This window comes from Gallus gallus, chromosome 7 (assembly GCF_016699485.2).
Source record: "Gallus gallus isolate bGalGal1 chromosome 7, bGalGal1.mat.broiler.GRCg7b, whole genome shotgun sequence".
Taxonomy (NCBI): Eukaryota; Metazoa; Chordata; class Aves; order Galliformes; family Phasianidae; genus Gallus; species Gallus gallus.
Genome location: NC_052538.1, coordinates 19,528,681 through 19,542,379, shown reverse-complemented (window position 1 = coordinate 19,542,379; position 13,699 = coordinate 19,528,681). Strand labels below are relative to the sequence as shown.

Sequence of the window (13,699 nt, the reverse complement as noted above, 5' to 3'; positions counted from 1 at the left end):
ACATTTATTGCTGGCAAAAATGTTCAACTAATGATAGTGACTGCGTTGAAAAATAGACCTTTGTAGCTGAGAATTTTGTCTATCAAACAGTGTTACTGTGTTCTTTATCTTTGTTGTAGTTTCCATGGAAATAAATAGGAGGCATTAGTTTCGGAGCGACCTACGCATGCATAATGGATTGGGACTGCATTTGCTATTTTTGCACAGGAAATCTACGAATTTCAAAATTATAATTAAGTTAATTTAGGAAATATGTTCTGAGAAACAAACAAATATAAGAGTAAATGAAAGATATCTTTTTCAACCATTTGCTATTTGAATTAACCTGAGTGTTTAAGTTCTCCTCAGTCATATTTTGAACATAGAACCTATTTGGAATGTTTAATTTCCTGGCAAAAAATAATTGCTAAAATGTTGTTAAGAGTACAGACAGATTAAACAATCTGATTAGATAAATCCAATTGTAGTGCAAGGGATCTCCTTCACAAAAGCTGAATTTTTTTTCAGCTTAGTCACAGAAGCCAGTTAGATATCAGTTAAGCCTAACAATTGGACATGTGTGTATGGCACATTTTGCCAGTGACAAAAAATTTTCAGCCTTGGAATATGAGGTAGCCATTGTACTTCCTTGATATTTTATGCATTCTCTTTCTCAGTTCTAACTTTAGTTTTCATCCTACTCTTTTCAGTTAATCTCCAGAGTAGACTGTGTAGGGTTCAGATTTTATCATGATAAATTTCTAATAAAGCAGGAACAGTGGCTGTTAATGAACATTTTGACCTAAGAAAGAAATCATTGTTCTGTATCACTGCTAAATGGGAAGTTGCAACTGCTACAAGTAGGCTTTATGTTACTGATTTTTCTACAGAATAAAACAGATGATTTTTGAAAGGGTCTTACCCTGCATCAGAGCTATTACCACAAAGTAGGGCATCTCTTTGTCCTTCCAAAATGTAGAAATGAGCTGTGTAGAAAGCATTAGAAAAGTATGTGATTAGATTAAATGCATCTTTAAAGGACTACAAAATAAAATAAAAATAAATCATAATAAAATCAAAGTGGTTAGTTTCTAATCACTCTGTTTAGGAATGCTTCTGGTTATTGAACTTGTTTATTGCATGTGTTTGATCCCTGTAGGTCAGTCACTGTAAACAACTGTGCATAAGGCAGAAACATAAGCCATTTGCTTTTTTTAATTGCAAATATTTATGTACAATAACCACAAGTATACAAAAAAAGTTACATCAGTCATTCTTACTTTCATCCTCAATGTAATCCTTCCAGTTAAATGTGCTCACAGTTGTATTAATAAATGTACCATTTTCATCCATTGTGCTATTAAAGTAGGAAATAACATTTATTTCAAAAGTAGAATTGTCTGGAGGCCACTGCAGGCATTTATTCCTCAAGTTGCCCATGAACAGCTGCAGCCCTATTAGTGCAAATACACTCAGACAAAACACAGTCAGGATCATAACATCCGAGAGCTTCTTCACAGACTGAATTAGGGCTCCTACAATAGTCTTTAGGCCTGCAAAGAGAAAAGTTTCATAGGTTTACCAAAGAGGATCTTTGCCCTTCCCATATAACTCAGATGTCATGCAGACACTTGAATTACTATTATCTGTCAAAAAATAAAGCTTCATGAACAGCCTCAGAGCTTGTGAAGATGAATGAAAGAAAAATAATTTTATTTTTATGAATAAGCAATGTACATACATTCAAATACACAAAAATATCATATAATTCTCAAGCAGGAAATTTATCAACCATGCTTTTCTGTTATAGATTTGATCTCTTTAATTTTTCTCTCCACTTAATATTATATTTGATATTCAATAATAGTATTTACTACAATATTTAATATTTAATAATAATAACAATTTATATTATAGTTACTATTTTATGTTCTGCCAATAAATCAATTTCCAGTGACTCCACAACAGCACAAACTGGGATAGAATTGCAAGTGATTTTGAGAAAAGAAAAATAGTTTTAGTTGATAAATTTTCCTGTGCAATACTTATCTCCTGTTCTGTAGCTTTGTTGTTAGTTGGTTGTCTTCAAGGCCAATTTAAATTTTAAGTGGTAAAATAAAGGAAAATAATCAAAATCAAAAAAGCCAAAGCACTAAAGCATTTTTAATGTTAAAGAGACAATCTGTCATAATAAACATGGAAAAATAAAGCAAAATAATCCATAGGCCTCACATTTCTTGTTTCATGCAAGAATCTGTTAAACGCAAAGGCTGATTTTGCAAAATAAAAGAAGCTAATGCTAAAAAGGTAAAGAATCATAACCCTGGCTTATGATCCATGCCTTTTTTTCTTTTTCCTTTTATTTTTTTTTTCTTTTTGTAACATGAGCAGCGAATATCAAGGCTTATGCTCAAAAGAAGTGAATTCAACTTCAATGGAACAACAGTCAGCCTCAGTGTTTAACCTAGCTCTCACCTGGAATGACTGATATTGTTTTCAAAGCTCGGAGAACTCTGAATGTTCTCAGCGCTGAGACATTGCCCAGGTCCACAAACTCTGTCACATATCTGTAATAGGGGAGTTCACACACAAACACAATGACAGCACACAAATAACAATTGGAGTTACAAGGGGCCTAACACCTTACACAGTTACTTCTTACCTGGGATTACAGAAATAGTTTTCAAAGCTCTCAATACTCTGAAAGTTCGAAGAGCTGAAACATTGCCTAGGTTTACAAATTCTGTTACATACCTGTAGGATTAAATCACAGTTATTCAGAATTGAGGCAGATTTTACACTAATTATGAGGGTCTTCAAAACCTCTGTGTCAACATTAACAATCGTACTCGAAAATTTACCTGTCTCTCCAGTACACCTTGCTATACATATTTTCATGAGTTATGTTTAAACGTCATTGACGTGTAACTCACTGATTTACATTTGAACAGCTAATTAAACTAATTAGCTTGTAATAGGACAGTGACATAACTCAAAGGGATGGCTTCTATTCTGGTGAGCAGAAAAATATAGGACATGAAATTAGTGTCCCTCAGCAGTAATTACACTGGTGGCTGACACTCTGTGCTTGTTCCTGCCATATTTAGCTTTGATTTATACATACTACAATGTGTGACACAGCATCTAAACTTCACAGGTTGCAGAAATTAAATATTTTTAAATGAATATATTCATGATAATAATAGTGTTTGCCACTAATTTCATGCCCTAAAAGCTTAAGAAGTTCTTGAACCACTTACGCCATTAGAATGACACTGAAGTCAAGCCAGTTCCATGGGTCTCGCAGAAAAGTAAAACCTTCTAAGCAGAAGCCCCTTGCAAGAATTTTTATCAGTGATTCAAAGGTATAAATTCCAGTGAAAGTGTACCTGAAATGCATCAAAGCAGGTATGACAAATCCTTGCATACTTATGCTTGTAGACAGTGGCATTCATTATCAAAGGTGACTTGCATTAAAAGTATTTAGAAGTGAAAGGAACAAATCATTAACTTGACTGTTAATTAACTTAATCATTGTTCAGTAGATGAAATTTAAACTCAAGAGGTATATATACTAATCATTTTCTGAAAGCTTGATTTAATCTCCGTATTTGTGCTTGCGATTAATTTGAGACTCTAGTATTTATAGATACATTTCAGACTTGATATTTATATGTACATGCGGTAGCACTCACAAGGCTGCCTATTTAGTTGTACTCACAAATCAGGCAGACGTCTAAGCATTACAAAAATGCAGGGTTTTTGGGGTCAAAATCAAAGAGTTTTATGAAAATCAGTTCTGGATAATAAGTATATTCATGCACATAATACAGGTTTAAAACATTAAATATAAGAATGCATGCCCAGGCTGTTCTTGAAGATGGGGAGCATGATTACCAATTTACCTGGTGTGGGAACCATTCATTTGTAAATACAAAATTGTCAATTATAACCAGAGTAAGATAGGGACTTCCTGAGACATGTATGGGTCTATGTGGACTTACAGAACAAAGGAAATCTACCTACAGATCCTACTGCTCACCTTTCAGCCTCTCATCAAACCCCACAGCCACTGCTGAGTAGACTGGGGAACAGGTGAATATTATTTCAGTTTCTATATGTAGCATTCAGAGCATGCAGTGAAATAAATAGAAATCAGAAATGGCTATTGAAGAAGTGGGGGGAATGAAAGAAACCACAAGCAGTCAAAATCAGTTTTTTATCAGTAATATTTCATAGAAAAGCATAGTATTTCAAAGGATAACATACATCTCTATTTTGATAGTGAATACAAATGCAGGTATAACCAGAAAAAGAAAAAGATACTTCATGGTTTCCTTCCATCAGCTCTCTGTACCATAATGAGGCCCTTCCCTCACCCGTTTGAGCTTGTGGTTTGGGTGGGTTTTGTGTTTGTGACAGCAACTGCCCTCTGTGCCTGGTGCTTGTGAGCTCACATCAGTGACACCCAAAGAATGACCCACTGTGCAAAGAACATGAACACTCAAGGAATATGGTGCTGGATTCCCCAGTGACATACAATAATTTCATATGCACATTTGAAATGCTGGAGCTCCTTTTCCAACTTGCATCTCAGAACCCCAAAGCCAAGACCTCCTGTTAGTACTTCACAGTATAAACTCAAACATTCTTCAAACACCACACTTCAAACACCATACATTTTAAAGAACAAGCCATTCTTTCTAAAATACTGAAATTATTCAGGAGAAAAACAGAAAGATATTAGTGACCTCATGGAATCTGGTTCTTCATGACTCTGGAAAAGCACATTCCTCTACACAACTTTCCACAAATATTTATTGTTTAGAGCCACACAAATCAAAAGAGGTAAAAATGAAGAAGTAAAAATGTTAACTTACTCTACATTCTTTGTCCAGTCTGGAGGGTTACTCATGGTCATAAATACACAGTTTGTCAAAATAGTGCACATGATAAGCATGCTGAATAATGTAGATTATAGTCAAGGGAGGTAAGTCGGAAAAACATGACCATTTTACAACACTGAAAGCATTAAAATATTAAGTGCATGAAAATATGTACAAATAACATGAAATGCTGAATAAAATCTGAAAATAAAGCTTTGTACATAATTCTGTCTATTTAAAACAGTATGCCATCTGGCATGTTATGGTGTAGTAACTGTAAAACATTGCACTGCTTTTATAATTATGGCAGGTTTGGGACTTAAATTAAACTTGAATACATACTTAAATGTGTAAAAATATGAAATGAGTACCCAAACATAATTTCTCATTAAAGCCAGGAGGCTCATTCTAAAACATCTGCATGCAGAGACTGTTTGCACACACCCAAGTTTTATTTGGACGTGATTGAAATATATTGGAAAATATTCTCTATTTTGACCTGTTTTTTTTAATAGAACATCAAACCCAATGCTGAAAACACAATACTGAAAAAGTATGCCTGAAAAAACAGCTCTTTACTCATGCTCTTTTGTCCTTGCTAAGTGAGTGAAGTATATGAATAGTACTACTGGTCTTAGTAAAAGAGTGACCTTAGATACATTGAAGTGCAATGGCTCGTTACTAATTTGGCCTTAGCTGCGGGGCTTTGCATGGTATCAAGTCTCTTTTCGTATATAAAGCCTGATATTTAAACTCTTTCAGCTTTAAGTGGTTCTGCAGAGAATTCTCCTGTTAGAAATAAAGACCATACTTCAATTAAGATGTGACATGGCTACTTTTTAGGTCTTATCAGTGTATGTTTAATTAACATAGATAGTACACCCACATGGACATAATTTGTAAATCCATATGAAAAGTATTATTTCAGTAATCATTTCAGTTGTAAAGGGCAAGGTTTAAATCAACATCAAGAATAAAAGGATATGAATGTACCAAAATCTTGATAGCAATTTTTCTGATGGGATTAAAAGGAGTTAAAATATACAAGGCAGATGTGGCACTGAATCGGAAAATTGCCTTTCCCTTATTCAATACTATGAAAGTCTGCAAAACAAAAATTATACAATTAAAATGCAGCATTGACTGTACAAGTGTCTTCATCTCCTTATTAAGTATTCCATTCTCCATCTGGTAGTTTCAAGTTTCATTCTACTGTCTACCTGTGGTAGGAAAACAACTGATTTCTATAAATACAATGGATTAAACCTTCTATTAATGATTCTCCAGTTCACTGACTTTCCTAGCACACAGACTGAATTCAAATACTATTAACATTGGTGGGAATTATCAGCAAAAATTTCAGTTTATCAGTCATAGCAAAATACGGCATTTCATCAATAAAAAATATTTTCAATAATATAATAATATGCTCTTGTTTTCCACATCTGTGGGCACCAAATCTAGGTAGTTATTATCTTTTTAAATATAACCTGATAAACATATGGTGAGCGTTCACTTTCATTTTGTTCCCGTTGGCAGTCATTGCCAAAGTGTCTTAATTTTTATTCCAAGTTTATTTGTGCTTGCGATATACTTGCATCTTTAGTACTGTCTGAAATTTCTTCAGGACGTGACTATTGTTCATTCCTTTTGCTCTTTGTCAGTGCTAATGGCTCTGCTTTGTGTTGCCATAATAGAGTCTTTGTTATGGTCTCAGCAGAGCTATATAGTATCACTGCTTTCCATGTTGATTTCTATTCTCCTGCCTCTGATCAGAAAAGTGCTGCCCTGCCCATGGCCTTTGCTGCCTACCTGGCCTGCTCCCTCTGGGAGAGAAAGAAGACCTCATTCTGCTGGGAAAGCCTACAGGCAATGGACCATTGCCAGCACCTGCTCACGCAGTGATGCTGTGCATGGCTTTGAGGATGACAGTGCCCTTACACCTACTGGCATTTCTCTCTGCTTGTCAGTCTTTCACCCAGTTAGAAATAGTAGAACAATTCTGCCTGTCCCAAGGTCACCCTGAAGGCAGCCTCCAAGTCCTGTATGATTTTCTCTGCATGGACAAGGCAGTGATTAAGAGTAATTTCTGCTACAAATTGAAGGAGGGATGATTAATTCCTGTTCATCATTTAAGATGTCCATTTGTTTTCTGTTGAGCACATTAGGCTAGTATTTAATGTAAATGCAGATGTCACCTGTGATAAAAGATTCTGCAGTTCACTGATTATTTTCAGTAGCCTAACAAGTCCATCAGTAGTCTGAGTTTCTCAAGCTATGACTACTTTTTCTGATTGGATATCAGGAATTACACTTCAGTGCTCAGTTTTCTGACACTTCATTTGTAGACCTGTTCAAAGAACTTTATACCTGAACTTATTTATGAAACTTTATTCCAGAGTTGTTTTACAACTAGTCTGTTTTGTAAGATCCAAGATTTAAAAAGACCCTGTGCCATTTATATATATCTATGTAAGAATGTAAGAAGCTATAGCAGAAGTAAGAAATACGGCTATAGTCTTTTATTTCACTGAACTAGGTGATCTGATGCTATCTGGTTATATACAACCATCTTCACTGAAAAATCATGCTTGGACTATTTTGTTTCCCATATCCAGCCTTACTGCTACAGTGAAATCAGGAAAATTCAGCCATGTGCTCAACTTCAAGAAAGTTCAAGGAAGTTATAGCTCCCTTAAACTAAGGTAAATAGCAAGTAATTCAATAGATGCTGAAGAAGTCACAGTGTAGAAGAGCATAAATCAGTTCTCTTAGATGAAAAGATATTTCAATGTATTTAGTAGCTGGGTGACTCTAACCATCATATTTTTCTGATAAAAAATTATCTCAAGTGCAGAAAATGATATTCTATTTTGTGCAAAAGAATATTCACTCACTTTTTTATTGATATAATATGGATCCAGGTCTTCCAAAGGTTCAGAAACCATTCCTGGAGGTATGTCACCATAAATAAATGGCAGTGTCTTTCCTGCCTCCAAGTCACTGTTTGGTTTTGGACCATTTTCATCATCATCATCAGTATGTTCTTGCTTGGGCTTTTTAGCTTTTTCTTCTGCAGAACGCTTTTCAATAGCTGCGAGAGAATCTCTAGTAAAATAGCGGAAGCTTTCAGGTCCTGGCGGTACCAGCAGTGCCTGTGCCATGTTTTCATCCTGCAAATTTAATTCCTTTTAGCCTCTTGCATAAGAATGACCTACAAAGAAAAATGCAAATAAATTAGGAAAACTAAACTGTACCACCAGAAGATAAAATAAAACAAATGAAACACATTTCCACAGAAATTTTCCAGGCCTGAAATGGAAACAGCATATTTCAAGGCTGGATAAAAGTTAAAAGGAACTGCACACTTTATGTAGATATTTTTAAAGTTTACGATTATTTTTCAACTTTCTCCCATTGGTCTTGGAAAAGACATTTATATTCACTAGCCCTACTTTGTTTATGGCCTTAGACTATTCCAGTTACAGGAAACTACTGATGTAAATATTTTAAACATATATTTCCTTTTTAACAGCAACTGTAAATGCATATGCTATGAAATAGTCTTGATATTTACAAATCTATATTTTTCTGGCTAATACATTGTATCTTTTTTTTTTTCTGAAGTATTAGAAATCTAACTTTACAAATTAAAAAAATTGAATTGATTAATGCTGTTTAAATGAAAACTGAGTGATGGAATGAACAAGCATAATTTCTTCTTACTGGCAGTTTATTGTACTGAAAGCGAATTTCAGGCACAAAAGCAGGTTAGTGTCCACTTATTGACTGTCTGTGAGATGTGAATCAAAAGCCAAAGTCTTTTAAGTAAAAGGAGAGAGGACGTGATCAAGGCCATATGGGAAATGAGCACTGTCCTAATTCCTTTCAGAAGCATCATAACATTATTTCAGACTAAAACTAAATAGGAACCAAAGATTGAGGTTCCCTGTGAATGTCTTTGGTGCCAATGCTGGCTGCTATAGTTTCTGCTGCTTTTTCCTGCTCTCTGCACCAAACTCCCCATTGCAATACAGGTCTCTTTATGTAGTCATGCAGTGCATCAGCTGAAAGTAATGTGCTTTTCTTTATTCTGAGTCGTTCTGCAGTGGGACTTGTTGCTCAGACTGATGCAGTGTGCAGCAGAGTGGTGAGGGGAAATTGGCTGGAAAGGAGAATGGCAGATCTTGTTAAGCAGCAGTGCCACAGACACAAGAGCTTTATTTGCTGCCTACTTTGCAAGAGTTTGGGGCATAGTGTAATAATTGCTTTTATAATTTAAAAATTATGAAAACTCATTTTTGGGGGGGTGAGTTTTGATGCCTGAAATGAGTGGGTAGAGTCGTGTTTTATGCATAACTAAACCATTCAGCCTTCCCTACATTACCTTGTGAATGTACAACTGTATACTGCAGTTGTTAAGTCTAGATTTGAGACATAGCATTATACTCATTTGTATTCATTCAGCAGTCTTTCTCCTAAAGCTCCTCACCTGTCTGGAGCAGATTGTAGAAATGGCATGCATGCGCACACACAATATACCACAAAATGTTACAGTAATGATCTTTTAAAATAATGATTTCCTTTCAAATGACCTCCCCAAACCCAACTCCTAGAGGGAGAAAGAGTATGTTAAAAAATGTTTGAAGAATTTACAGGGGAAAAATGGAAGAAGAAATAAGACTACTTATTCCTAAATCCAAATTACCAAGCAAATGACATTATGGGTAAACTTGCCCCTGTGCCACTTCAAGTCTTAATTTATGGAGTGTGTTCACAGCATGGCATCAGTGTGTATGATGTGCATTGAAATCACTGAAATAATGTAATTGGCAGATTACTGCCTGAGTAACACAACACCAGAATGGAGGTGACCATAAGTTCATAAATTAAGTATATTGTGATGTAGACATGGAGAAAGTTTTTCTCAAGTAAAAAGCCTGGAGAACCTTGTGTTAATGTAATAAGTAAATCCAGGAGGGGCTGGAAGTACTGATGCAGTATAAATTGAAAAATAAATTTTTAAGCGAGCCAGTGCCTCCAGCAAGCATCCTTATCACATGCTGCTATACTGAAACTCAGAATCATAGAATTGCCAGGGCTGGAAAAGACCATAAGATCATCTAATCCAACTGTCCACCTATCACTAATATTGTCTACTAAATCACATCCTTCAGTGCTGCATGTACCCCTTCTTGAATACCTCTACAGATGATGACTTTACCCCTCCCCTGGGCAGCCTGTTCCAGTGCCTCACACCACTCCCTGTAAATAAATTTTTCCAAATATCCAACCTGAACTTCCCCTGGTGCAACTTAAGGCCATTCCTTCTTTGCTGATATCCATTAAATCAACCAGGAAAAGGTATATTTAAAAAAAAATAATTAATGTAATTCCCGGTTAAACTCAAAAATTGTCCTTTATTTGAGAATTAGAAGTACATACATTCTCTGGAAACAGTCCAGAAACATTACTTAAGTCCTGTCTCTACTACTGACATGCTGATGTATCTTTCCCAACTGCTGCTATTACACAAGTGTCTTTCTATTCTAAATGTGCCCAAACCATATTTATTTAGATACTACACTGCTGAAGCAGAAATGCTAAGTCATGGCTTGAAAGAGTGATTCAGCACCTGGTGGGAAGGCAAGGGCCAAGCCAGGGGAGCTCAGGTGCATGCAATGCCCGAGTGACCGAAAGGGATGGAGCCAGGATCCACCCCTTCCCAGACCTCATTTAAGGGCTAGCAGTGGTGGCAAAAGTATCTTGCTGGAGATCCCCGTATGTCTGCAGCCATCTGGATGTAAGCAGCTTTTTTTTTTTTTTTTTTTTTTTTTTTTTTTTTTTTTTTTCCTCCTGTCCCTAAGGCTGTTGCCTTTGAGCAAGTCCTCACGTGTTGCACCCTAGGGCTTTGCTACTTTGCTCTGGTTGCTGTGCTTTCCATTGTGTTACAGCATTAGACCTGCTTAGTAGAAAAAAAAAATCACAAATGTTTATGATTACCTTTGCTATACTTAGAGTAGTAAGAACTAATTTAATAGAACAATGGAACAAAAGCACTGCTGTTCCCTATGTGGAGCACTGAGCAAGTTCTTAGAAGTTCTTAGCAATCCTTGAACTGTAAACCAGAGGAAGTTTCCCTCTTTTTCCTTGGCTGATTTTATAATTGCTTATGTCCTGTGAATAAACTGCTAGGCCATGAGTGATACCAGACAAATAAAGAATTGTCTGTCCAATCATTTAAGAGTAGCTTTCATTGAAGAGGTATCTCCTAAGGAATATTTTCAAAAATATGTGTAAGATCCGAGCAGCCCAGAAAATTAATAAAATACTGCCCTGAAACTTCATCTCTCTTGGGGCCCTTCAGCAGCTGATACTGCTCAGCCTACAATTCAATAGATTTGGTAAGAAACCATGAACTCTGGGTTAATACTAAATGCACACTTTATATCAAATAAATCCACAGGTCTTGCACATTTTGTTCCACAAACCCTTTTCTTGTTTTCCTTCAGTCCCTTCCTTTGAAGAATAATACATATTATCCATATATGTTCTTAATTTTATGCATATTTCAGTTAATTTATTAATCCTAGGAATAAGTTGTTACATTTTATTTTTTAATATAATTATCTCATCATTTACACAGAAAATGACTCAAAGTAGGCAAAATATCTGTGCTAATAATGTCAAACTTTTTTTTTTTGTCTCTGAAAAATCCAAGGGAAGTGGCCTGAAGATAGCTCTTTTTAGGATATCTTAAATCAGGCAAATGGTGAAGTTGAAAGTGGCAGTGTGAAAGTGAGGTGGATACCATGGTTATTTATTAGAATCACTAAGATATTGAACAAGTTATTTGTAGTCCCTGTGAAACAAGCCATGCTGACTCATCAGAACTTTCACGTCATGAACGTAGCAAATCCTGCAGTGTTTCTTTCAAGCTGCTTTTTTCTTTCAGAACAGAGGCATTTATATTTTCCTGCTTTTTCTTTTCTCTCTCTCTCTTTTTTTTTTTCCCTTGGGGAAGCAACTGTGAGTTTGTCACACAAACATGCAGTGGTGTAAGTGCAAGACTAGCAAACAGAATCTGTAAAATGATCATATAATGTAATTTTCTTAATCTAATCATTAATTTGAGAGGTTGTAATTTAGAAATGTCTTCTGATGCATAAACTACAGTAGTGTCTCAGATGTTTTTGTTAAAAACAAAAATAATCACATAAAAACTAGGTTAGAAAAAAAACTGTTCTAAATCACAGCTGTTCATGATACTCATTGGTTGCAGTAGGGCAGTAAAGACATTGTCCAAGTTAAAAAGGTGGGGCTCCCACTTCAGGACAGACATAAACAACAGGGTTGGTGGTATCACTTCAGCATCAGCTGGAGATTGTCTGCTACTGTAGAAGTAAAAAGTGTAGGTGTTTGCAGATGTCATCAGAAAACTACCTCAACTCACACCACTGCTGTCTTGATGAGAAATGGAGTACAGGGGGACTACAGACAGGAAGTATCTAAAGGAGTGTGTCATCTCAGCTCCCTCTCCTACTACCAATTCCAATGCATTCAGTTGACCTTTACAACAGAAGAAGAAAGGATAGGTAAATGTTAATTAAGTGTGAAGATTTTCCACTAAGGAACACTTCTACTGAAATAACACACGTGCAGATGTTTACTTGACAAAGAAAAACCTGTCCCCTTGTCTGCTGAAAGTCTTCTAAGTTTTTTTTATGGTTATACATCATTGCCATATTTTTTCATGACACCTTTGAACCATTTTTACTGCTTGAAAAATTGATTGAAATATAGAACTAAAAAAAGAAGATCCAAGTTCTTAACGCTTTAATTCAAAATGCAATGCAATCTATTCCATGTGATGGAGAGCTGATTGAGGTTTGTAAAGAGCCATCCAGTCAAAACTGTCTGTTGATCCTAAGTCAAGGATCTCCAGGACCCTGTGACTGTTTGTTCCAGGAAAGCAGCTATTTTCAAGGACAGGACTGACTTCCTGAAACCTGAAAACAGCCTCCAGTGCTTACCACCTGCTCTGAGCCTGCCTCTTCTTTAAACTGTAATCTACTAACTTACACTATGCTAATTTGTGTTTGCAGTTGCTAACTGACTAATATTTTAGGATTTGTTTTCCTCTTTTCTGTTCCTTCCAGTATTTGTTATCCATCTATTTTGTCATTTTTCCTTAGACTATAGTCATTGCTAGAGATAAATTACAATTTTTGTATTGATTTGTAAAGTAGGCCTTAGTAGCCTGTAGGCGCTGCTATTGCACAACTATTCAAAATAAAAATAATGAAGTCACCACAAGGTATTTATTAATAAAATAAATAGTGGTAATAAATAATAGTGAGTACTTAGGTATTATATTATTAGGATACAAATAACTAATAAAGGCAATAACAATGGCAATAATATTTGTGTAATAAAAGCTTAACTCAAAAGTGTTTAGAATGGGATAGTAGTAATTAACTGAATGGGAATTTGTAGCTCACTGACTGAAGCCGGACCAACGATCAGTAAATACAGGAAATATTAATGAATAATATGGTCCTTAAGAGGTCTTACATATGATTTTATTTAATGCTCTCATTAAAAGGTGTGAAAGCATGGTAACTGCATTTGAAGGACTTCAGCTTCAACAAAAGAAAATACATTAAGAGTTTGAAAACCTGCTCAGAGTATAAAATATGAGGTTAAATCTGACCAATAAAAGATTTGACAGATGGGCAAACATTCAAAACAGATTTGAGCTGCTTTCCAATTTCTAATCTAACCTATCTGAAAGATCCAGAAGCTGGCTTTTGGAATATCTCTGGACACTGTTC

General features: G+C 35.5%; 1 protein-coding gene across 5 annotated transcripts in view; it reads right to left on the bottom strand.

Moving 5' to 3' along the window:
* Positions 1-13,699, bottom strand: part of SCN3A (sodium voltage-gated channel alpha subunit 3) — a 73,302-nt gene that overhangs the window by 49,674 nt on the left and 9,929 nt on the right. For 3 of the 5 annotated variants that reach the window (XM_003641602.6, XM_015289740.4, XM_040703564.2), the window contains 7 exons: positions 7,763-8,079; positions 5,851-5,969; positions 4,860-4,949; positions 3,240-3,368; positions 2,455-2,546; positions 1,260-1,532; positions 902-965 (listed from right to left, as the gene is read on the bottom strand). In XM_003641602.6, the coding sequence (XP_003641650.3) occupies positions 902-965; positions 1,260-1,532; positions 2,455-2,546; positions 3,240-3,368; positions 4,860-4,949; positions 5,851-5,969; positions 7,763-8,029 (1,034 nt within the window). In that variant the 5' untranslated portion in view covers positions 8,030-8,079. The other 2 variants (XM_025152557.3, XM_040703565.1) reach the window with 2 other exon arrangements.